Genomic DNA, 25105 nt, shown 5'->3' with positions numbered 1-25105 from the left:
CACTCACAGACCTCTCCCCTGTGACATCCCCTAGGTACTTCTGGAATGAGCCTTTCCAGCACCAACAAGCAATGAGGGTCGAGACCACAAAGGTTCTCATGGTTCTGGAACCTCTCATGACAAACACCTTGAGAATGGCACAGCCTGACAGAGAGAAAGAGACTTGGATGCCCAGAGTGTTCCACTGGCCTCCAAAGTGTACCCCAGTGAGTGCATCCTCTGAATGGTGGAGACCAACGAGAATATCCTCACAGGTCATAAAGCCAATCTCTTAGTACATAGAAGAAAACCAAAGGAAACATCTACCAGGTTTCTCTAAACCTTCGGTGTCTTGGAGCCAAAATAACACCAAGGAAGAATGTGCCATGGGGTTGGGGACTGTGGGTTGTATAGAATATACCTTGCTGAATGGAGGTTTTCTTTTTTGAATTTCATTACTTTTTTCCAGTGTTCCAAAATTCATTGTTTGTGCACCACTCCTAGTGCTCCATGTGATACATGTCCTCCCCAATACCCACAACCACGCTCACCCCACTCCTCACCTCCCCCCTCCAGAAACACTCAGTTTATCCCTCAGTCCACAGTCTCTCATGGTTTGTCTCCCCCTCTGATTTCCCCCAACTCACTTCTCTCCATCTCCCCATATCCTCCATGTTATTCCTTATGCTCCACAAGTAAGTGAAACCATATGAACATTGTCTTTCTCTGCTTGACTTATTTCACTCAGCATAATCTCTTCCAGTACTGTCCATGTTGATACAAAAGTTGGGTATTCATCCTTTCTGTGGAGGCATAATACTCCATTGTATATATGGACCATATCTTCTTTATCCATTCATCCATTGAAGGGCATCTTGGTTCTCTCCATGGTTTGGCGACTGTGGCCACTGCTGCTATGAACATTGGAGGTTTTCTTAAGGCTGGTGGGTGACTAGTGTCCATCTATCCCATTCCATGACCATCTCATCCTATCATGGGAATCTTCTTGAGGTGGTGGTGGGGATCTTCTTGAGATCACTTCTTGAGTGATCTAACAGGTTTTTTTTTTTTTAAGATTTTATTTATTTACTTGACAGAGATTACAAGTAGGCAGAGAGGTAGGCAGAGGGAGGGGGAAGCAGGCTCGCTGCTGAGCAGAGAGCCCGATGCGGGGCTCGATCCCAGGACCCTGGGATCATGACCTGAGCCGAAGGCAGAGGCTTAACCCACTGAGCCACCCAGGCGCCCCGATCTAACAGGTTTTAAGTGATCTGCTTGTGTCCCCTAATTTAGCAACATTGTCTTCCAAGATGTCCCTTACCAACAGATGACAAACAATATACATGACATAGACCAAGGAAAACAGAGACCATGTCTGGAATGAAATGCTTCAGTAACCAATGAATACTCAACCAAATTGAACCAAAGGGTCACTAAGCCCAAGGAACTAGTTCCACGACTTGCTGATCTAAACTGGGAGGGAGACAAAGGACCTTGATGTCTCTCGTTCTGCCAGCCTGTGCATACAGCAATTCCAGGAGTCTGACATGGCGAGAAATCTTACCTTCTGCTTTCTCTCTGCCAGATGTCCCAAGAATGTCCCAGCTGCACTAGTGGTGGGGGTGAGCCGTGTTCTGCTAGTTAAATTATTCTGCTGACTACACCCAGTGTCAGGAAGCAAAAATGTCCCATCACATTCTTGGGTAGTCTGAGTTCCTGTCCCATTCAAAGTCCTTCTAGCTGGATCTAGAATCAGATCCTCATGAGACAGATCAACAGGAGAAAATCAAATTTAATAGCATAAGGGTGGGGAATCCACGCAGACATGGTAGTCAGGCATAATGGGGTACAAAAGTCATCTAGAGTTAAGAGAAAAGGGAAGGGGCTTGGGACTCCAAAGAGGAAAACAATTCACAGGAAGAAGAAAACAAGTAAATGTTTGGTAAACAAATGTTTGCCCTGCCATGTAGTTGGGTTACTCAGATAAAATGTATCCCTGGAAGTAACTATTATTCTGCAAACAGTCTGCCATTGAGATTCCTCTATGTAGTTAAAGGAGGGGCAAGATTTTCTCTTCATGCCAAAGTCGCCCATCTTCTGGGGCGGAGGAGGGGTGGTGGTGTGTGTCTTCAGGCCCTAGACCCCTGAGTTCACTTGTGAAGGCTGAGCCTTCTCCTGCCATCAGGGGTCCCAGTGAAACATGGGGTTTCTGTCTGAGACAAATAATTTATGAAGGGGCGGGGGGCAGGAACTCTGGTCTCCCCTCAAACTTTTCCCTCCCACCCTGTCTTTCTCAAGTTTCACTGAGGTGTAACTTGGTAGAATAAACCGCAACCGCTGATCGTTCACAGTCTGAAACGTTTTTCTTCTTGTTTCTACTACTTCTCAAACTTTACATATGGTACACTTCTGGGGGGGTGGTCAGTTCTATGGGTTTCACGCACACATCATTTCAGGAAACCACCACCACATACAAAGCAATGCTAGCCCCTCGCCGGAATGGTCTTTAACGAGGACTTCCGTTTCTCTAATGGCAGGCAGACCGGCTGGGGAGGTTAGGACTTCAAGTGCTGATGTGGCTTCCGTGGACTGGTTCCCACGTGCTCGGGTTCAGCTTTCTGGAGCCCTGCAGGTGCTCCCGGGATGTGTCCTCACGTGCGCCCTCCGGTGGCCAGTCTGTGACCGGGGACGGTCTTCCCCAAGCTCTTAAAGTGGGTGTTCCTGCCAGGGCCCGGTCAGGTGTGCACAGCTGGGGCGCGGGCTTTGGAGGTCTAGGGTCCCTTTTTTCAGGGGCTTCCTCTTCTCTCCTCTCAACACCCCTCCCAGCTTTCAGAACCTCCACCCCTCCCCTTCCTGGTGGTTTGGCTGGGAAGTTTGGCGAGCTGCGGTTTTTCTCTCCCCAGTCTGCTGCTCACTTCCCGAGATTAGGGTTGCTTCCAGGACCAAGCAGAGGGAGGCCAAAGAGAGAGAAGAGGTAGTGGTAGTCTCCCTCCCCTCTCCCTCCCCCACGGTTCTGGGACCCTAACTGTTCTGGGCAGCCAGGACTCTCCTCCTTCCGCGTTCCAGCGATCGGCCCCCAGCGGCTGCGGGTGGGATTGCAGCTTCTGTCCCGAGGCTTGCTGGGGACCTGGTGGGAGGGAAAGAAAACATAAACCCCAAGAACACTCCTGGAATCTGACCCCTCTTCCCTAGGGCTTATTTTCTCTGCTCCTCCTGAGCTCTTAGGGTTCCTGCTGAGTGTGCACTTTCAGGCTTTGAGCCGCAGGGTTCATGCTCAGGCAGGAGGTTCGAGAAGGAAGCATAAGGAGAAACCTCCCAGCTGTGTTGCTCTTATTCTTGGTCTGGTTTCCTTCCCCAATCTCCTGCTAGGGTTCATTTCGCAGAATGCTCGGATAGCTGCCGAAAGTGCTCTGTCTGGGTTCTTACCTGAAGTCCGGGAAAGAGGTCTGTGGCGTGTGATGACATCGTTTGACCGGATTTGCAATCCTGCGGCGTAGATTTGCGACAGCAAATACGGGAAACATGGTGAATGGCCACCGATACCGGAATAGTTAATTATGCTACAACCACACAAAGGACCATTCAGGTAGCTATTTTTTTTTAAAAGAAGATATTTGTTTGATGGTGAGGGGAGAGCTGCGGGAGAGCCAGAGGGAAAGGGAGAGAGAATCCTCAAGGAGATTGTGGACTGAGATCAGAGCCAGACTCCTGCTCCATCCCAGGACCCTGAGATCATGAACTCAGCCTAGATCAAGAGTTGCCGATCGGCTGACTGAGTCACCAAGGGACCCCATTAAGGAAGCTATTTAAGGGCTTAAATAAGCACAGGTGTAATAGCTTGGAGAGACTCGTGCTAAAATTTAAAACCTTTTCATTGGAGGTATCAAATTCACACAGAAAGTGCACACATCAGAAGTGCACAGCTCAGAATATTGCAATCAGCACCAGATCAGGAAACAAACACTCCCATCTCCCAGGAGGTTCTTTAACTTCATGAAATATCTGGGGAATCCAAGGCAGCTAGAGAGGATGCTGGAGGCCACCTTCAGTCTTCCTCATTCTGGAATTTAGAAGATCCCTCTGCCTAGTCCCATGAAAGCATTGCTTATAGTTCAAGAAGGAACGGAAGCTTAAAGAATTTGGTACACCCTGATACCCCTGTTTCACATGCTGTGTTGTCCCCACATACTCAGAGCCCTGATCAGCTAAGTTCTGACTCATTCTCCATTATAGTCAGATAACCAACAGCGATCTGTCCTTGAGGCATGTTTGGGATATAAAAGAGAAGGACCAAACCAGACCAGACCAAACCAACACATGACCACAGAGTGAGGAGAGTTTTGAAAACATCAGCAAGCAGAAAGCAAAAAGGAACTCTTGAAAAGAAAATATAATTCCTAAACTAAACATTTCACCCAAAGATTGGAAGAGAGAGTAAAAACACAAAACCAAACCAAATCCTCCCAAGAGGTAGAACTCCCTCACAAATGTGGGAAACGTCAAAGAAAAAAGGAGACAGAACAATTGTCTCAGGGAGGTTAGGAAAGGTGACAGAGGACAGAGGGAGGAGAGGACATGTGAAGGATGAGGAGTCCCTTGTGGGGAAAATCCCTTAGGAGGGCATTAGCATAAGCAGTGTGGGGCTGGGAAGAGGTCTTAGTCCGCAGTTAGGGGACATACGCCAACAGGTGGCGGAGGAAGTGTCTAGGGCAGAATGAGGCTGATGGGAAAAGGCCTCACTTCTCTTTCCTTAAAATCTCCCCATGGCACCTCTCTCAGAGGTAATCAGGACCTTGGGGGGAAGCCTAAGAGGGAGGGGTCTGAGGGTCAGGCTCAGGGTTGGACCAGGGCCCAGGGAGAGAGGGGTGGTCTGGGATGCACCCAGGTGGGCTGCCCAGAAAGAGACTAAAGATGGGGCTGTGTGTCCAGCAAGGCTGGGTGTAAGCCCCGAGCACTGCGTTCTTCCCCACGTGCAAACCCAACGTGTCTCCATCACTTCCCTGGACCCACACTCTGAGGGTCAGGTGTCTGGTCCCTGTTGCACTGTGTGTCCTAGTTGCTGGCAGCGGGCTACCCAGCTCTTCACACATCCTGGCAAATGGCATTCTGGGCAGTGGGACACTTTGCTTCCCCAAATCATTGAGACAAATCATATCACCATAGGCTCCTAAAGGAGGACACTGTCTTTCTCCTAATTAAATAAATTAGGAAGGAACTGAATAAAAAATTAGGGAAGTAGAGGAGAGAACTCTCAAAGAACTATTTAGAGAAATAGAAGGCATTTTGCCTCTGAGCTCAGTTCCAGTCCCTGGACGGCAGCAGGCATCAGCTGAGCACCAGGTAGACAGTCCAGGCAGCAGGATATGTGGCTGCTCCTGGTTCTCTTCCTTCCCGTCGTCCAAGGTGAGTGGGCTGGGTGCTTCAGGACATAGCACTTGCAGAGCTGGGCGGGAAACAGACCGGGTCTGTCCTGGGGGAAATGGCAGGGACTTTAACTCACCGAGACCTTTTCTCATTAAAAAAATTAAAAAAAAATTTCCTGATAGGTTCTAAGTTAGGTGTTGGGGAAAGAAAGTAAAAATAAGTAATATGGTATTTGTTTTTAGGGTACTGTTTGCCATCCCTGGCAGACAGATGGGTAGACAGATGCTGGATGATGGATGGATGGATGGATGGATGGATGGATGGGTAGATGAGAGACAGAGGTAAATGTGCACAAATATATATGTACATATATGACGTCAATTCCTGAGGCACTTTGAAGGAGCTCAGAAGCTCAGGCTCCAGCTGAGACCCACTCCTTCAAGGTGGGGTTCAGGCATCTGGATCATTTAAAAGCCTGTGCAGTGATCTTGACTTGTAGCTAGAGTTGAGACCTTCTCTTCTGAAGAGCTCAGGGGAGAGGGAGGAGGAGCAGCAGAAAAGCAGGGTGTGACAGGCTCTCTGAACACTTGTTCAGTCCCGCACGTCAGGCTCCCTGAGTCTCTGCCCTGGATGACAATGACCAGGTGGTTGTCTAGTGTCCTAAGCACAACCTCTGAGACTTACTGAGTGTTGTAACCAGGAGGGAAGACCAGAGGTTAGAAGGTGTCTATTTCTGGGCTGGATGTCAAATCCTTGGAGGCAGTTTCCTGAGGCTCCGAGAAGACAGGAGTTAGTAAGGTAGGACCATGTGACCCCTCAACTCTGTTCCTTCTCATTCTTCAGAATCACATAGCTTGGGGCAGGGTGCAGGCAGTGTCTCCTCTGGGAAGGAGGACATCATGGGACATAAAATGACCCCATTGACTCATCCATTGTCTTCTTCACGATAATTGTAAAAGGAAAACACTCTGAGGGAGAGATACGCATGTACAACACTTATTGGGAAAACTTGCATGTTATTACTTTCTTGACTTGGAAGTTCATAAAAGAGTAACAAATGCATATGAGTCATAAGAGCAAAATACCAGAGACCGAGGGGCTTGAACTAGAGAAATTTCTTTTCTCACAATTTGAAGGCTGGAGAGTCCGAGATCAAGGTGCAGGCTGATTTCAGTTCGTGATGAAAGTGCTGTTTCTGGTTTTCAGGCAGCCACCTTCTCACGGTGACCCCACCTTGTGTTTAGGGAAGGAGAGACAGAGAGAGTGAGAGACAGAGACAGAGGCACAGAGAAAGAAAGACAGGGAGGCTCTCTGGTGTCTTTTCCCATGAGAGCACTGGTCCCACCCTGAGATCCCCATCATGACCTCCTCTAGCCCTAATGCCCTCCCAAAGCCCCAGCTTCACATACCATCCCGTTAGCGCTTAGGGCTTCAACACAGGAATTGTGGGGCAACACAAACATCCAGTCCTCGACAACATAGGGGCAGAATTGATCAAGGGGCGGAGAGCCTAAGCTCATCTGTTGACGGTGACATCACTACCGCCCCTCCTAAGTCCTCTTCTGCATCCCTGAGCAAAACCTGGGAATCGCCTTCCCTCCAGTCACCTTCCTTGTATGGGCTGGAGTTTGTCCCTGGAAGCACCTGCCAGAGATTTGGAAGGTGGGAGAGCAGCCTTACTGTCACGGGCAGCTGAAGTGTGAAATGAGAAATCTATAGACACAATGTAGATTAGTGGTCGTGCAAGGCTTCAGGGAAGAGGGAATGGGGAACAACAAGGGGTACAGGGTTTCTTGGCACAACTTTGTGAATACCCTCAAACCACTGAGGTATACACTTCAAATTCATGAAAAGTGCGTTATATCTGAATTTGTACGGTCAACAAAAGTAAGTTCTTTGCCTTTCACGCACTTTAGTTCTTTTTAGAAAGGAAGAAAATTGTCTCTGTCTTTCACTCAGCAAGTTGGAAAAAGAGCCCAAGTGGTCATCTGGAGGAAAGAAGAGGAAAAAAATTATCCACATGAGAAAATAATGATTTAGGAAATAAAAACAGTAACACAAATTAATCTCCAAACTGGTTTAATGTTAAAAATGTGCAGGAAGAGTAGAAACAGAAGGAGGACATCCTGCAGCAGGTGTGATCCACAAAAATCACACAGCACATGTTGTCAGAACATGTAATTAAAACAGATATGACCATTTTAATTATAAAGGATACTTTCTAACTGGAGGACTTTAGGCTAACACATACTCCGTGAAATAGATAAACTCTCTGGGAAAAAAGAACCAAAACAATAGAAGAATTTCAAGAATTATCAAAGTCCTTGAATAGTCAATATTAGGGGAAAACAATTCCCAGTAATCAACGTATTTGTCTCAATCATGAATGGCCAGAGAGTTTTGTAGGTCTTTCTTAGGATTCTAAAGATACAGAAATTCCTTTGCTCTGTTTATGTGCTGGTCACCAGTGTTTTCAAGTTGAGAGGTTTCACACAAAATCCAGATTCCTGGCTACTCTAGAAAAATGAAAAGATCTGAATCCACAGAGCCCATATTTCACACGAGGACAATGGGCTGAAGTGGACTGGGGCCACGCCTCCGCTTGGGTCATTTGCTTCCAGATGACATTGACCACAGGGAGGGGGAGGGGTGGATTATCAAAAGCTGTCATTGCTCTGTGGGGACATTCTTGTTTCTCTGAGGTGTAGTGCTTCAGTTGTGCCCTTAGGTGATTTCCGTGGTGGCTTTGACCCAGTGGAGTTTTGAAGGACAAAGATGTGTCTTGTGGAAGGTGTGTTCCCTCTTTGACTGTCACTCAACTCATCAGGCACTTGGGTTTCTTGGGGCTACTTGTGATGCAGGAGGCTGTGGCTCTGCCCTCAGGGGGTAGGGTGTGGTGTGACAAGCACACTGGCTTGTGTTTCCAGGCTCATCTGCTCTCAGAGCAGTGTCCCGTGCAGTGAGTGGCCCACTGCATGGCTCACTGACGGTGCAGTGTCGCTATGAACCCGGGTGGGAGACCTACCATAAGTGGTGGTGTCAAGGAGCCGAGTGGAGTGACTGCCATATCCTCGTTCAAACCGACGGATCGGAGCAGGAAGTGAAGGGTGACCGAGTGTCCATCAAGGACAACTGGAAATCACGCACATTCACCGTGACCATGGAGGACCTCAGGTGGAACAGTGCAGACACTTACTGGTGTGGGATTGCGAAGTCTGGAACGGACCTTGGGGTCGATGTTAAAGTGACCATTGACCCAGGTAAGAGTGTGTGCGTGTGTGTAGATGTGTCTTCAGGACCTGCTCTGTGATGTTCCCTGAGGTTCCTCTCCAGTGACTTGTGTCACTTGGAGTGAACTGTCACACAAAGTGGTTGAGTCCTGAATTCTTCTAGGACCCCAAAGTACTCCTTGAGTTGGGAGGGAGAGGGCTTCTCTTTGATGCTCTCATGGCTCCTGCCACCTCCTCCAGGACGGGATCCAGCCTTTCTGGGCAGGTGCTTCTCTGCACAGCCCAGGGCCTGAGTCTATTGTCCATGGAGATTGAAGTGATGGTCCCTGTTTCAGTCCTTGGGCCAAAGGGACCTTGTTCCCCAGGACCCAGAGACCCCAATTCTTGTCAATGCTTTCCTGGACCTCTGGTGCCCCCATGTCCCTGCTCATTCTGGAGTTTGGGGCCAGACTTCACAATGGCTCTTCCCACCCCCTGTTCCATATTCTGGTCTCAGAGGGAAGAGGCCCAGCACAGTCGGGGTGCTGCGGTTGAGTCCTAAGGTCTGGAAAGGCCTTCCTAGTCAAAGGACTATTTAAAATCTATCAAAGACTTTTGTCTGCATCTGTGAAATGATCACATGATTTTTCTCCTTGACTCTATTAATGTGGCGTATTATGCTTACTGATTTTCTCTCATTCAAACAATTTTGCATTCTTGGGATATACCCAACTTGGTAATGGTGTATTATCTTGCTTAAGTCTCTGGATTCAGTTTGCTGATTTTGTGTTGCGAACTTTGAGATTTACCTTGGAGACTGATTTTGTTGTCTCTAACTTTTCTTTTTGCAGTGCCCTTGTCAGATTTTGTCATCAAGAGTGTGCTAGTCTCATTAAATGGATTTGGGACTGCTTCTTCCTTTCCTATGTCCTGGAATTTTTTGTTTAGGACAGACACTGTTACTTCCTTAAATATTTAGCAGATTCCCAAGAGGAAGCTCGAAGGGTCTGGAGGTTTCTTTTGGAGATGTTTCATTCATTCATTCATTCACTCATTTATTCACTTATTTGTTTTAAGTAAGCTCCACACCCAGTGTGGGGCTTGAACTCCGGACCTCGAGATTAAGAGTCACTCTCTCTGCCCACTGAGTCAGCCAGGGGCTCCTTAGAGAGGTTTTAAATAATGGATTTGATTCTTTGAAATAGCTGCAAGATGATTCAGGTTCTCTATTTCTTTTTGTGAATATCTTTATGGATATCACATTATTTTTGCCAAAAATTGGTTTACTCCCCCTAAAGTTTCAAATTTATTGGCATACAGTTGTTTAGATATCCTTTCATTATCTTATCCCCTTATTGTCTTTCCTTCTTTGTAATATGTCTGGGATATTGTGTGATGTACCTGTTTTGATTATTGATTATTCAGACCTCTCCTTTCATCACAAATATCCTGCGAGGGTTTTGCTTTGTTTAAAAGCCCATTGTTGTGTTTTTTGATCTTCTCTATTTTATATTTGCTCTCTAATTCATTAACTTTTTCTTTTCTTCATCGTTTCCTTCCTTCTACTTCCATCTGCAAGTGACCGTGCAGTGTAACTACAGCCCGGGTTGGGAGACCTTCGTGAAGTCATGGTGTCCGGACACGGATTTGAATAGCTGCCGCATCCTTGTTCAAACCACCGGACCTGAGCTGAGGAAGAACCAGCTGTCCATCGATAAGAAGAAGCGCACATTCTCCATGACCATTTGGGGCGAGTGAAACAAGTTTTGAGAACAATCCGTTGTTGTTCTGACGAGCTGCTGCCCAGGCATTTTATAGTAGGGCAACCCTGCTCAGCCCCGAAATCTAGAATTTAGATAAGGCTCTAATCTTAGAATTCCTCCATAAGTTCCTGCTTTGCTTTTCTTGAGGCACATTTCGAAATAACCACTTGGAGTTGAGCCCAGGAAAAATCAGCGACCTCTGTCCTGACCACGGTGTGAGTAAGAGGACCTGCCACCCTGCTCTGGGGCTCCTGCTTGCTCATGGTCTGGGATGGAGGACTGCCCTTCCCAGGCTCACTGGGTGCCTCTCCCCTACAGCTGCAAGCAATAAACTCTGTGACTCTCCTTCCTTTGCGTGGAGGTATTGAAACTGTGCCTTCCATTCAAACGACCCTGGGTATTTCATGTCCCCAAAGTGGGAGGCCGGCTGTGGCGGGAGCTCCCTGCCCACCCTTGTGGCTGGTGTTTGCCTCCCATTCAGCAGGCTGTTCAGCTCATTCTTACTTCAGCACACCAGCTCCATCTTCAACACACACCATGGGGGAGCTCAGGCGTTGGATGCAGACACGTCCCGGTGTGGGATCAGGAGACCAGAGCTGACTGTGTGTCCAAGTGAACCTGACCGTTGACCCAGGGAAACATTCTTCTTTCACGCGCCACTTGCCGTCTCCTTGGCAAGAGGGAGTTAGTGAAATACTGAGCAGATTTGCGAACTTTTATATTCATTTGTGGATTTTTAGAAAAGGGAATTTAGAAAGTACACAGAATGTGAAATAAAATGGTACGCTCTATCTTCTACCCTGTTAAATTTCATGTAGAGATTTTTAAAAAATATTTTATCTATCTATTTATCTATCTATCTATTTACTTATTTATTTGGGGAGGGGGTACAAGCAGAGGGAGAGAGAGAAGCAGACCGCCTGAGTACAGAGCCCAACGCAGGTCTTGATCCCACAATCCTGATATCTCGACCTGAGCCAAAATCAAGAGCCGGTCACTCAACTGCCTGAGTCACCCAGACACCTCTTATGTAGAGATACTCTTAGAAAAAAAGCAGTTTTAAGATACAGCACAATTCTTGCTGCACTTACGTAAATGATCAAGCCACATTTTTGGAAACTAGATTTATTTCGCAAAGAAATTAACGTTAACTTGTTTATCTCTGGTAACAATGAGGGTGACTAGAGACAAAAGATGTTTCGGTAACACATCGTGGTACCTACTAGATTTTAATACTAATCATTATAAACAGGACTAGGTCCTGGTTTCTTCTAGTGTCTTCCACCACCCTAACAGTCTCGTTAGTTAATTAGTTAGTTAACTAGTTAGTTAACACCCGAAAACAGTTGGTCTCCACACTAACGTTTTGAGTTTTCTCACACCTTTCTGACTTGGAATCATTGAGAATGAAAACTGCCCCTTTTCCTGAACAACTAAATGTGCACTTCAGAGAAATCAGCACAATAGCTCACAAGTAGACAGTCTTTGTTCTGGTTGTTCACTGGGCCACTCAGATCACCAGAGACATCTGAACTACAAAGGTGGGACCTTCTCAAAGTGGAAGTAAAAGGTTTTATAATCTGAAAGCCCTGCTGCTGTTCAGGGAACATGAATTTTTTGAGGCGGGGGTCAAGGATACACCTGCAAACATATTCTATAAGAATTCCTGAGGCTGGCAGGGCCGGAATACCAAGCCTTGGAAGGTAGGAGCAAAGTAAACCTTGTTGCCGGTCCCCGATGCTCTTGTGAAATTTGCTTTCTGGCTTTCAGCATTGATAGGAGCAACCGGGATGCTTTGAACCTAGAGATCAATCCAGAGTGATTTCTGTAAATCTTGTAGGGAAAGGGAAGTGAAGACAGGCACATGAGGCCAGAGTTTAAAAAGGGGAAACACAACAAATGAATAAAGAAAAAAAGAGAGAGAGAGAGAGAGGAACCAGAAACAGACTCTTACTTCCAGTGAAGAAGTGAATGCTTCCCAGAGGGGAGGTGGGTGGGGGCCGTGTGGGGCAGGGGAAGGGCATGATGTGATGAGACTGCGATGAAACTGAGTGATGTATAGAAGTAAAACAAAACAAAACAAAAAGAGCTACTATAATGTCAGTGAAAAACTCAACAAAACTAAAAGAAACAAGGAAGAGAGGAAGGGGAATTTACATTGCTGGGAATTCTTATTTTTGTCTTAAAGTTGAACTTCTTCTATCTTGTCAAGGGAGTCCTTAAGGCTAGCAATGATACTAATAGGACAATTGAGAGCCCTTTAGAAAATACACAGTTTTTCAAGATGTAGTTTGGTAGTTTAAAGGATCCATCATCTGGCCATTGATGAGGAGGATCACTTATCAGCAACAAACCAATAAGCCTTTCAGGGACTGAGCCCAGGAAACAAGAGGTGTCCAGAGGGGGCATACGTAATGCAGCCTCCATGATCCAGAAGCTTCCTCCCCTTTACTCCTTTATTTACTCCCCTTACTCCTTCTTTACTAAAAAGGCAAAGCCCTTCAGTGCACAGGCAGTGAGGGTGTACAGTGGCAATGGTGTCTTCAGTCTCCCATGAAAATGTGAGATGTCTCCACTCACAGACCTCTCCCCTGTGACAACCCCTAGGTGCTTCTGGAATGAGACTTTCCAGCACCAACAAGCAATGAGGGTCGAGACCACAAAGGTTCTCACGGTTCTGGAACCTCTCATGACAAACACCTTGAGAATGGCACAGCCTGACAGAGAGAAAGAGACTTGGATGCCCAGAGTGTTCCACTGGCCTCCAAAGTGTACCCCAGTGAGTGCATCCTCTGAATGGTGGAGACCAACGAGAATATCCTCACGGGTCATAAAGCCAATCTCTAGTACATAGAAGAAAACCAAAGGAAACATCTACCAGGTTTCTCTAAACCTTCGGTGTCTTGGAGCCAAAATAACACCAAGGAAGAATGTGCCATGGGGTTGGGGACTGTGGGTTCATACAATGTACCTTGTTGCTTGGAGGTTCTTGAAGCTGGTGGGTGGCTAGTGTCTGTCTATCCCATTCCATGACCATCTCATCCTATCATGGGAATCTTCTTGAGGTGGTGAGTGATCTAACAGGTTTTAAGTGATCTGCTTGTGTCCCCTAATTTAGCAACATTGCCTTCCAAGATGTCCCTTACCAACAGATGACAAACAATATACATGACATAGACCAAGGAAAACAGAGACCATGTCTGGAATGAAATGCTTCAGTAACCAAAGAGTACTCAACCAAATTGAACCAAAGGGTCACTAAGCCCAAGGATCTAGTTCCACGACTTGCTGATCTAAACTGGGAAGGAGACAACGGACCCTGATGTCTCTCGTTCTGCCAGCCTGTGCATACAGCAATTCCAGGAGTCCGACATGGCGAGAAATCTTACCTTCTGCTTTCTCTCTTCCAGATGTCCCAAGAATGTCCCAGCTGCACTAGTGGTGGGGGTGAGCGGTGTCCTGCTGACTATGCATAGCATCAAGGGGCAAGAATGCCCCATCCCACTCTTTGGGGGCAAGAACACCCGTCCCCTCAAGGTCCTGGCTGGATCAAGAATCAAATCGTCATGAGACAGATCAACAGGAGAAAATCAAATTTAATAGTATAAGTGTGGGGAATCCACACAGACAAGGCAGTCAGGCATAATGGGGTGCATATGTCATTCTGAGTTAAAGGAAAGGGTAGGGGGTTGGGGCTTTAAAGGGAAGAAAGTTGCTCACAGGAAGAGGAAAACCGGTACATGTTTGGTAAACAAATGTTTGCCCTGCCATGTAGTTGGGTTACTCACATAAAATTTATCCCTGGGAGTAACCCTTATTCTGCAAAGACTCTGCCAATGAGATTCCTCTATGTAGTTAAATGAGGGGCAAACGTTTCTCTGGAGCCTGCAGTGTCTTGACGACCTTTAGCTCCGAATAATCTTCATGACAAATTGGCCCATCTTCTGCGGGGTGGGGGTGGGGGGACTGCCTTCAGGCCCTAGACTCTGTGTTCATGTGTGAGAGCTGAGCCTTCTCCTGTGATTGGGGGTCTCAATGAATCCTGGGCCTTAAATTTATGAAGAACTTATGAAGCCAGGAATTTAGGAAGGGGTGGGGGGCAGGAACATTGACCTCCCCTCAAACTTTTCCCTCCCACTCTGTCTTTCTCAAGTTTTACCAAGGTTTTCGATAAACAGCACCCACTTAAAGTGCACAGTTTGAAACGTTTTTCTTCTTGTTTTTACTACTTCTCAAACTTTTCATATGGTACAGTTTTGGGGGGGTGGTCAGTTCTATGGGTTTCACACACACGTCATTTCAGGAAACCACCACCACATACAAAGCAATGCTAGCCCCTCGCCGGAATGGTCTTTAAAAAGACTTCCGTTTCTCTAATGGCAGGCAGACCGGCTGGGGAGGTTAGGACTTCAAGTGCTGATGTGGCTTCTGTGGACTCTGTTTCCCACGTGCTCGGGTTCAGCTTTCTGGAGCCCTGCAGGTGCTCCCGGGATGTGTCCTCACGTGCGCCCTCCGGTGGCCAGTCTGTGACCGGGGACGGTCTTCCCCAAGCTCTTAAAGTGGGTGTTCCTGCCAGGGACTGATCAGGTGTGCACAGCTGGGGCGCAAGCCTCGAAGTCGAGGGTCCCCTTCTTCTCCATCCCCCCCGCCCCACCACCCTTGCTAGCTGTCAGAGCCTCCACCTCCTCTCTTTCTAGTCGTTTGGCCGGGAAGCTTAGCAAGCTCAGGCTTTTCTCACCCCAGTCGGCTGCGTACTTCCTGCGATTGGGGTTTCTTCCAGAGCCAAGCAGAGGGAAGGCCAAAGAGAGAGAAGATGCAGTGTATTGTCCCCGCCCACGGTGCTGGGACCCCAGCTGTTCTAGGCAGCCAGGACTCTCCTCCTTCCGCGTTCCAGCGATCGGCCCCCAGCGGCTGCGGGTGGGATTGCAGCTTCTGTCCTGAGGCTTGCTGGGGTCCTGGTGGGAGGGAAAGAAAACATAAACCCCAAGAACACTCCTGGAATCTGACCCCTCTTCCTTAGGGCTTATTTTCTCTGCTCATCCTGGGCTCTTAGGGTCCCTGCTGAGTGTGCATTTTCAGGCTGTGAGCCGCAGGGTTCATGCTCAGGCAGGAGGTTAGAGAAGGAAACATAACCAAAAAACTCACACCTGGATTGGTCCTATGCTTGGTCTGGTTTCCTTCCCCAATCTCCTGCTAGGGTTCCTTTATCAGAATGCTTAGGTAGGTGGTCCACATAATATGTCTGGATTCTTAGCTGGAGTCGGGGGGAGAGGTCTGTGGCATGCGATGATGTCATCTCACCCGATCTGGAATCCCATAGCATAGATTTGCAAGAGGGAAGATGGAAACAGGGTCAATGCCAACAAAACAGGAATAGGTAATTATGCTACAGCCACATAATGGAAACTGAGGCTGCTATTTAAAGGGTTAAGTAGGCACAGGCTTGGAGAGATTTCATGGTAAAATTTAAAATTTTTTCATCGGAGTATAAAATATACACAGAAAGTGCAGACTTCTGGAGCGGACAACTCAATACATTTGCACAAAAAAACCCTACACCTATGCGACCAGCAGTTAGATCAAGAAACAAACACTCCCATCCCCCGGGAGGTTCTTTAACTTCATAAAATGTGTGGGGAAACCAAGGCAGCTAGAGAGGATGCTGGGGGCCACCTTCAGTCCTCTTCATTCTGGAATTTAGAAGACCCCTCTGCCCGCTTGTGTGAGAGCATAGCCTGTCGTTCAAGAAGGGACGGAAGCTCAAAGGATTTGGCGTGCTACGACACCCATGTTTCTCATGCTGTGTTGCCCCCACTTACTCAGAGCCCTGATCAGCTATGCTCTGGCTCATTCTCCATTATAGTCAGACAACGAACAACGATCAGTCTTGGAGGCATGTTTGGGATATAAAAGAGAAGGACCAAACCAAAATAGACCAAACCAACACATGACCACAGAGTGAGGAAAGTTTTGAAAACTACAGCAAGCAGAGAACAAAAAAAGAAGCTTTTGAAATGAAAATATCTCCTAGGGTGCCTGGGTGGCTCAGTCGGTTAAGTGTTTGCCTTCGGCTCAGGTCATGATCCCAGCGTCCTGGGATGCAATCCCACACCAGGCTTTCTGTTCAGTGGGGAGTCTGTTTCTCCCTCTCCCTTTCTCTCTTAAATAAATAAATAAAATCTTTTAAAAAACATAATTCTTAAACTAAACATTTCATCCAAAGCCTGAAAGAGACACTGAAAACACGAAACAAAACAAAATCCTCCTAAGATACAACCAAGCTCAAAAATGTTGAAAACACAAAAGAAAAAAGAATACAAAAGAATTGCTTCAGAGAGGAGAGTGAAAGGGGACAGAGAACAGAGGATAGGTGAGGACATGTGAAGGAAGAGGGGAGCCTTGTGGGAAAGTCCCTTAGGGGGGCATTAGCATAAACAGTTTGGGGCTGGGAAGTGACCACAGTCCACAGTCAGGGGAAATACACCAAAAGATGGCAGAAGCATCTAGGCCACAATGAGGCTGATGGGAAGAGGCTACTTCTCCTTCCTTAAAATCTCCCCATGACACCTCTGTCTCAGAGGGACTCTGGACCACAGCGGGAAGCCTGAGAAGGAGAGGCTCAAGGGTCAGGCTCAGGGCTGGACCAGAACCCAGGGAAAGAGGGGTCATCTGGGATGCACTGAGGTTGGTTACCCAGAAGAAGGATTAGGATGGGGCTGTGTGTCCAGCAAGGCTGGGTGTGAGGCCTGAACACTGCATTGGGTTTCCCCACATGCAAACCCAATGTGTCTCTATCACTTCCCTGGACCCACACTCTGAGGGTCAGGTGTCTGGGCTCTGTTGCACTGTGTCATCTAGTTTGCTGTCTGCCAGCTTCCCAGTTCCTCACACATACTGGCAAGTGGCACCCTAACCACACTTCGCTTCCCCAAATCATTGAGAAAAACCGTGTCAGCCATAGGTTCCCAAAGGATGGCACTGCTTTCCTCCCAATTAAACAAATTAGGAAGTAACTGAATAAAAAATTATGGGAAGTAGATGAGAGAAACTATAAAAGAACGATTTAGAGAAATAGAAAGCAGTTTGCTTCTGAGCTCAGTTCCAGTCCCTGGAGGGCAGCGGGCATCAGCTGAGCATCAGGGAGAAAACCCAGGCAGGCAGGACATGTGGCTGCTTCTGGTTCTCTTCCTTCCCGTCGTCCAAGGTGAGTGGGGTGGGGGATCCAGGCCAGACCACCTGCAGGGCTGGGGTAGGACACAGACAGTGTGTGTCCCAGGGGAAACGGCAGGGCCTTTCACTCATCCAGAGACTGACTTATTTTAAAAAAATCTTCAAAGTTTTTGCTACTTGACAGGTACTAAGTAAGGTGTTGGAGAAACAAAAGTAAATAACACAGTGTCTGTTTTTTCAGGCACTGTTTGCCAGTCCTGGCAGATGGTTAGCTAGATAGATGATAGATGGATGGATGGAAGGATGGATGGATGGATGGATGGATGGATAGATGATAAAAGCATATGCACACATATATACACACACATATATAAATGCATGAATTCCGGAGGAACTTTGAAGGGGCCCATAAGCTCAGTCTCCAGCTGAGACCCATTCAGTCAAAGTGGGGTTCAGACATCTGTATCATTTAAAAGCCTGCACAGTGATCTTGACTTGTAGCTAGAGCCAAGACCCTCTCTGCTGAAGAGCTCAGAGTAGAGGGAGGAAGACCAGCAGAAAAGCAGGGTGTGACAGGCTCTCTGAACCCTTGTTTAGTCCCGCACACCAGGCTGCCCGAGTCTCTGCTCTGGATGACAAGCACCAGACCGTTGTCCATGTCATTAGCACGATCACTGAGACTTACTGAGTGGTATCACCAGGAGGGAAGACCAGAGATAAGAAGTTTTCTGTTTCTGGGCTGGATGGCAAATCTTTGGAGGCAGCTGGTTCTTGATGCTTGGAGAAGACAAGAGCTAGTAAGACAGGACAATTTGGCTGCAGCAGCTCTGTTGTTTCTCATCCTCCAGAACCATGGCTGCTTGGGCAGGAGGCAGACAGTGTCCCTCTGGGAAGGAAGACATCATGGGAAATAAAAAGACCCCATTTACTCATCTACTGACTTCATCCTATGTGCAGAGGTAAAACAGTTTGAATGAGAGATTCGCACGCAGAATATTTATTGGGAAAGCATTCGTGTTACTATATATATATATATATATATAGCAATTTGTTAAAAAATTTTAGAGACAGAGAAAGACAGAGAGAAATAGAGAGAGGGTGAGTGGGATGAGGGGCAGAGGGGGAGATCTCAAACAGATTCCACACTGAGTATGAAACCCGACATGAGGCTTGACTTCAGGACTCCGAAAATATGACCTGCGTCAAAAATCAAGAGTTGGATGCAGAACCGACTGAGCCACTTAGGTGCCCTATATGCTACTATTTTCTTAATTTGGAAGTTCATAAAAGAATAACAAATGCATATCAGTCATAAGAGCAAAATACCAGAGACCGAGGGGCTTGAACTAGAGAAATTTCTTTTCTCACAGTTTGAAGGCTGGAGAGTCCAAGATCAAGGTGCAGGCTGATTTCAGTTCGTGATGAAAGTGCTCTTTCTGGTTTTCAAGCAGCCACCTTCTCACGGTGACCCCACCTTATGTTTAGGGAAGGCGAGACAGAGAGAGTGAGAGACAGAGACAGAGATACAGAGAAAGAAAGACAGAGAGGCTCTCTGGTGTCTTTTCCCATGAGAGCACTGGTCCCACCCTGAGATCCCCATCATGACCTCCTCTAGCCCTAATGCCCTCCCAAAGCCCCAGCTTCACATACCATCCCGTTAGAGCTTAGGGCTTCAACACAGGAATTGTGGGGCAACACAAACATCCAGTCCTCGACAACATAGGAGCAGAATTGATCAAGGGGCGGAGAGCCTAAGCTCATCTGTTGACGGTGACATCACTACCGCCCCTCCTAAGTCCTCTTCTGCATCTCTGAGCAAAACCTGGGAATCGCCTTCCCTCCAGTCACCTTCCTTGTATGGGCTGGAGTTTGTCCCTGGAAGCACCGGCCAGAGATTTGGAAGGTGGGAGAGCAGCCTTACTGTCACAGGCAGCTGAAGTGTGCATGGTCAGAGGAGAGATTCAGGGTGGCTTCCTGTCTTGCTCTCGGGAACCCTTATTCTGCTGGTGGAGGCTGAAGATAACCGGTGGGAGTTTCCCACAGAATTTTCAGAATCACAGCAGCTTCTTACGGGCTCTTGAGAAAACCCATCCTGGAACTTCTGCTGTGAACACAGTGTCAGCTTCCCTCACCATGAATCAATACAGACACTAGTACGTAACTGCTCATAGCAACATTATTCACTGCGACAAAAAGTCAAAACAACCCACATATCATCAGCTGATGAATGGATAAGATAAACGTGCCCTTCCCTCCCATAGATTGAGCCTTAACACACATTCTACTAAGTGACTGAAGCCAGAGAAGAAGGTAAGATTGTAGGATTCTGTTCGTAGGCAGTGTCCAGATTAGAGAAATCAATAGACAGAAAGTAGATTAGTGGTCGTCCAAGGCTTCAGGGAAGAGGGAATGGGGGACAACAAGAGGTACATGGTTTCTTGGCACAACTTTGTGAATACCCTAAAAACCACTGAGGTATACACTTCAAATTCATGATAAGTGCATTATATCTGAATTTGTACGGTCAACAAAAGTAAGTTCTTTGCCTTTCACACACTTTAATTCATTTTAGAAAGGAAGAAAATGATCTCTGCCTTTAACTTAACAAATTGGAAAAAGAGCCCATGTGGAAATCTGGAGTAAAGAAGAGGAATAAAATTATCCAGATGAGAAATTAATAACTTTGGGAATAAAACAAGCTAATTTCAAAAGTGGTTTAATGAGTTAAAAATGTGGAGGAGGAGAGTAGAAACAAGGAGGAGGACATCCTGCAGCAGGTGTGATCCACAAAAATCACACAGTGCCTATGGTCAGAACATGTAATTAAAACATATGTGAACATTTTAATTACAAAGGATACTTTCTAATTGCAGGACTTTATGCTAATACATAATGCAGGACTTTCTGGAAAAAAAAAACCCAAAATAAAACAATAGAACAGATCAGGAACCATCAAAGAACTTGAACAGTCAATATTTAGCAGAAAACAATTTCCAGAAACCAAAAAATTTGTCCCAATAATGAATTTTCCAGTTTCGATAATTTCTTAGGAGTCTAAAGACACAGGAATTTCTTTGTTCTCTTTGATCTCGTCCTGATCTCAACACGTGAAATAGATGGAAATCTTCTAGATTAATTGTGCGAAAGGAACATCACTGATATCAGACCTCAGCAGACAGCACAGATAACTCCAGAAAAGAGCCTTCTTTAGGACTATAGAGTTGGAGCTGAGTACTGACAGCCAGGGTCAGCTAGCAGGCAAGGTTTCTGTAGTCAGTCTCTCCTGAGAAATTAATAACTTAGGGGGAAAAAAAGTTTTCTAATGAAACGAGTATTTTCAAGTTGAGAGGTTTCACACAAAATCCAGATTCCTGGCTACTCTAGAAAAATGAAAAGGTCTGAATCTACAGAGCCCACATCTCACACGAGGACAACGGGCTGAAGTGGACTGGGCCCATGCCTTCGCTTGGGTCATTTGCTTCCAGATGACATTGACCACAGGGAGGGGGAGGGGTGGATTATCAAAAGCTGTCATTGCTCCGTGGGGACATTCTTGTTTCTCTGAGGCGTAGAATTGTGCTCTTAGGTGATTTCCGTGGTGGCTTTGACCCAGTGGAGTTTTGAAGGACAAAGATGTGTCTTGTGGAAGGTGTGTTCCCTCTTTGACTGTCACTCAACTCATCAGGCACTTGGGTTTCTTGGGTCTACTTGTGATGCAGGAGGCTGTGGCTTTGCCCTCAGGGCGTAGGGTGTGGTGTGACAAGCACACTGGCTTGTGTTTCCAGGCTCATCTGCCCTCACAGCAGTGTCCAATGCAGTGAGTGGCCCACTGCGGGGCTCACTGACCGTGCAGTGTCGCTATGGACATGGGTGGGAGACCTACTATAAGTGGTGGTGTCAAGGAGCCGAGTGGAGTGACTGCCATATCCTCGTTCAAACTGACGGATCGGAGCGGGAAGCGAAGCGTGACCGAGTGTCCATCAAGGACAACTGGGAATCTCGCACATTCACCGTGACCATGGAGGACCTCAGGTGGAACAGTGCAGACACTTACTGGTGTGGGATTGAGAGAGCTGGAACTGATCTTGGGGTCACAGTTAAAGTGACCATTGACCCAGGTAAGAGTGTGTGCGTGTGTATAGATGTGTCTTCAGGACCTGCTCTGTGATGTTCCCTGAAGTTCCTCTCCAGTGACTTGTGTCACTTGGAGTGAACTGTCGCACAAAGTGGTTGAGTCCTGAATTCTTCTAGGACCCCAAAGTACTCCTTGAGTTGGGAGGGAGAGGGCTTCTCTTTGATGCTCTCATGGCTCTTGCCACCTCCTCCAGGACGGGATCCAGCCTTTCTAGGCAGGTGCTTCTCTGCACAGCCCAGGGCCTGAGTCTATTGTCCATGGAGATCGAAGTGATGGTCCCCGTTTCAGTCCTTGGGCCAAAGGGACCTTGTTCCCCAGGACCCAGAGACTCCAATTCTTGTCAATGCTTTCCTGGACCTCTGGTGCCCCCGTGTCCCTGCTCATTCTGGAGTTTGGGGCCAGACTTCACAATGGCTCTTCCCACCCCCTGTTCCATATTCTGGTCTCAGAGGGAAGAGGCCCAGCACAGTCGGGGTGCTGCGGTTGAGTCCTAAGGTCTGGAAAGGCCTTCCTAGTCAAAGGACTATTTAAAATCTATCAAAGACTTTTGTCTGCATCTGTGAAATGATCACATGATTTTTCTCCTTGACTCTATTAACGTGGCGTATTATACTTACTGATTTTCTCATGTTCAAACAATTTTGCATTCTTTGGATAAGCCCAGCTTAGTGATGATGTATTATCTTGCTTTTATATCCCAGGATTCAGTTTGCTGATTTTTTGATGTAGAGTTTGACGTTTATGTTTATGGGTGATTTTTGCCTATAATATTTCTTTTTTGTACTGCCCTTGTCAGATTTTGTCATCAAGAGTGTGCTAGTCTCATTCAGTGGATTTAGGACTGCATCTCCTTCTCCTATGTCCTGGAATTTTTTGTTTAGGACAAACATTCTTTCTTCCTTAAATGATTAGAGGATATCTCCCTTGAAGCTCTATGGGCCTGGAGTTTCTTTCTTTTTTTTTTTTTTAAGATTTTATTTATGTATTTGACAGAGAGAGAGATCACAAGTAGGCAGAGAGGCAGTCAGAAAGAGAGAGAGAGGAGGAAGCAGGCTCCCTGCCGAGCAGAGAGCCCCATGCAGGGCTCGATCCCAGGACCCTGGGAACATGACCTGAGCTGAAGGCAGAGGCTTTAACCCACTGAGCCACCCAGGTGCCCTGGGCCTGGAGTTTCTTTTGGAGATGTTTTATTTCATTCATTCATTCGTTCGTTCGTTCACTTAAAGTAAGCTCCGCACCCAAGGTGGGGCTTGAACTCCCAACCTCGAGATTAAGAGTCACTCGCTCTACCCGCTGAGTCAGCCAGGGGCTCCTTGGAGAGGTTTTTAATAATGGGTTTGATTCTTTGAAATAGCTGCAAGATGATTCAGTTATTCTGTTTCTTTTTGTGAATATCTTTAAGGATATCACATTATTTTTGCCAAAAATTGGTTTACTCCCCCTAAAGTTTCAAATTTATTGGCATACAGTTGTTTAGATATCCTTTCATTATCCTATCCCCTTATTGTCTTTCCTTCTTTTTACTACGCCTGGGATATTGTGTGATGTACCTGTTTTGATTATTGATTATTCAGACCTCTCCTTTCATCACAAATATCCTGCGAGGGTTTTGCTTTGTTTAAAAGCCCATTGTTGCGTTTTTGATCTTCTCTATTTTATATTTGCTCTCTAATTCATTAACTTTTTCTTTTCTTCATCGTTTCCTTCCTTCTACTTCCATCTGCAAGTGACCGTGCTGTGTAACTACAGCCCGGGTTGGGAGACCTTCGTGAAGTCATGGTGTCCGGACACGGATTTGAATAGCTGCCGCATCCTTGTTCAAACCACCGGACCTGAGCTGAGGAAGAACCAGCTGTCCATCGATAAGAAGAAGCGCACATTCTCCATGACCATTTGGGGCGAGTGAAACAAGTTTTGAGAACAATCCGTTGTTGTTCTGACGAGCTGCTGCCCAGGCATTTTATAGTAGGGCAACCCTGCTCAGCCCCGAAATCTAGGATTTAGATAAGGCTCTAATCTTAGAATTCCTCCATAAGTTCCTGCTTTGCTTTTCTTGAGGCACATTTCGAAATAACCACTTGGAGTTGAGCCCAGGAAAAATCAGCGACCTCTGTCCTGACCACGGTGTGAGTAAGAGGACCTGCCACCCTGCTCTGGGGCTCCTGCTTGCTCATGGTCTGGGATGGAGGACTGCCCTTCCCAGGCTCACTGGGTGCCTCTCCCCTACAGCTGCAAGCAATAAACTCTGTGACTCTCCTTCCTTTGCATGGAGGTATTGAAACTGTGCCTTCCATTCAAACGACCCTGGGTATTTCATGTCCCCAAAGTGGGAGGCCGGCTGTGGAGGGAGCTCCCTGCCCACCCTTGTGGCTGGCATTTGCCTCCCATTCAGCAGGCCGTTCAGCTCATTCTTACTTCAGCACACCAGCTCCATCTTCAACACACACCATGGGGGAGCTCAGGCGTTGGATGCAGACACGTCCCGGTGTGGGATCAGGAGACCAGAGCTGACTGTGTGTCCAAGTGAACCTGACCGTTGACCCAGGGAAACATTCTTCTTTCACGCGCCACTTGCCGTCTCCTTGGCAAGAGGGAGTTAGTGAAATACTGAGCAGATTCACCAACTTTTATATTTATTTGTGGCTTTTTAAAAAGATTTTTAAAAAATTTATTTCACGCACAGAGAGAGAGATCACAAGTAGGCAGAGAGGCAGGCGGGGGGGGGGGGAAGCAGGGTCCCTGCTGAGCAGAGAGCCCGATGCGGGGCTCGATCCCAGGACCCTGAGATCATGACCTGAGCCGAAGGCAGAGGCTTTAACCCACGGAGCCACCCAGACGCCCCTGTGGATTCTTGTTTTTGTTTTTATTTTATATATTTTTAAATTTTATTTTATTTGTTCAGTGTTCCAAGACTCATTGTTTATGCAGCACATCCAGTGCTTCAGGCAATAGGTGCCTTTTTTAGAAAAGGAAATTTAAAAAGTACACGGAATGTGAAATAAAATGGTATAGTCTGTCTTCTACCCTCGTCCCCTACCCAAAGGTAAGGTCTGGAACCACAGTGTGTGTGTGTGTGTGTGTGTGTGTGTGTGCGCGCGCGCATGTGTATGATGTGGAGAAATTCTATGCATTTAAACTCTATATAGTGTATTTATTTTTCCCTCCCTCAAAGAAAAATATCACATTTTGTTCTGCAGTTTACCTGTTTTCACTCAATGTATTTTGAAAATCATTCCTTAACAGTATCTACAGATTTTTGTTTTTAATGGCTTCACTGCATTCCATGCTATCTACATATCATGATTTGTTTAATTTTTTTCACTCCTGATGGGCATTTCCTTTGTTGTGGGTTTTTTGCAACCACATGCAATTGTGGAATAAATCTCTTGTGTATGTGGCTTGATATCCATTTATGGCTATGCCTGTTGGGTATCTTCCTACCAAAAAAGATAGCTGTATTATTCATTGGTGCGTTTTTCCAATTT

General features: G+C 46.7%; 1 protein-coding gene across 1 annotated transcript; it reads left to right on the top strand.

Annotated features, from left to right (window-relative positions):
- Positions 1 to 8503: 8503 nt before the first annotated feature.
- CD300LF (CD300 molecule like family member f) lies at positions 8504 to 23526 on the top strand (the record flags this gene model as incomplete). The annotated part of the gene is made up of 3 exons (XM_080826682.1): positions 8504 to 8603; positions 21271 to 21603; positions 23348 to 23526. The coding sequence occupies 3 exons, from the start codon at positions 8504 to 8506 to the stop codon at positions 23524 to 23526; spliced, it is 612 nt and encodes a 203-aa protein (XP_080682808.1).
- Positions 23527 to 25105: the final 1579 nt, after the last annotated feature.

This window comes from Martes martes (genome assembly GCF_963455335.1).
Source record: "Martes martes genome assembly, chromosome: 16".
NCBI lineage: Eukaryota > Metazoa > Chordata > Mammalia > Carnivora > Mustelidae > Martes > Martes martes.
This window is presented reverse-complemented; position numbering and strand designations above follow the sequence as displayed.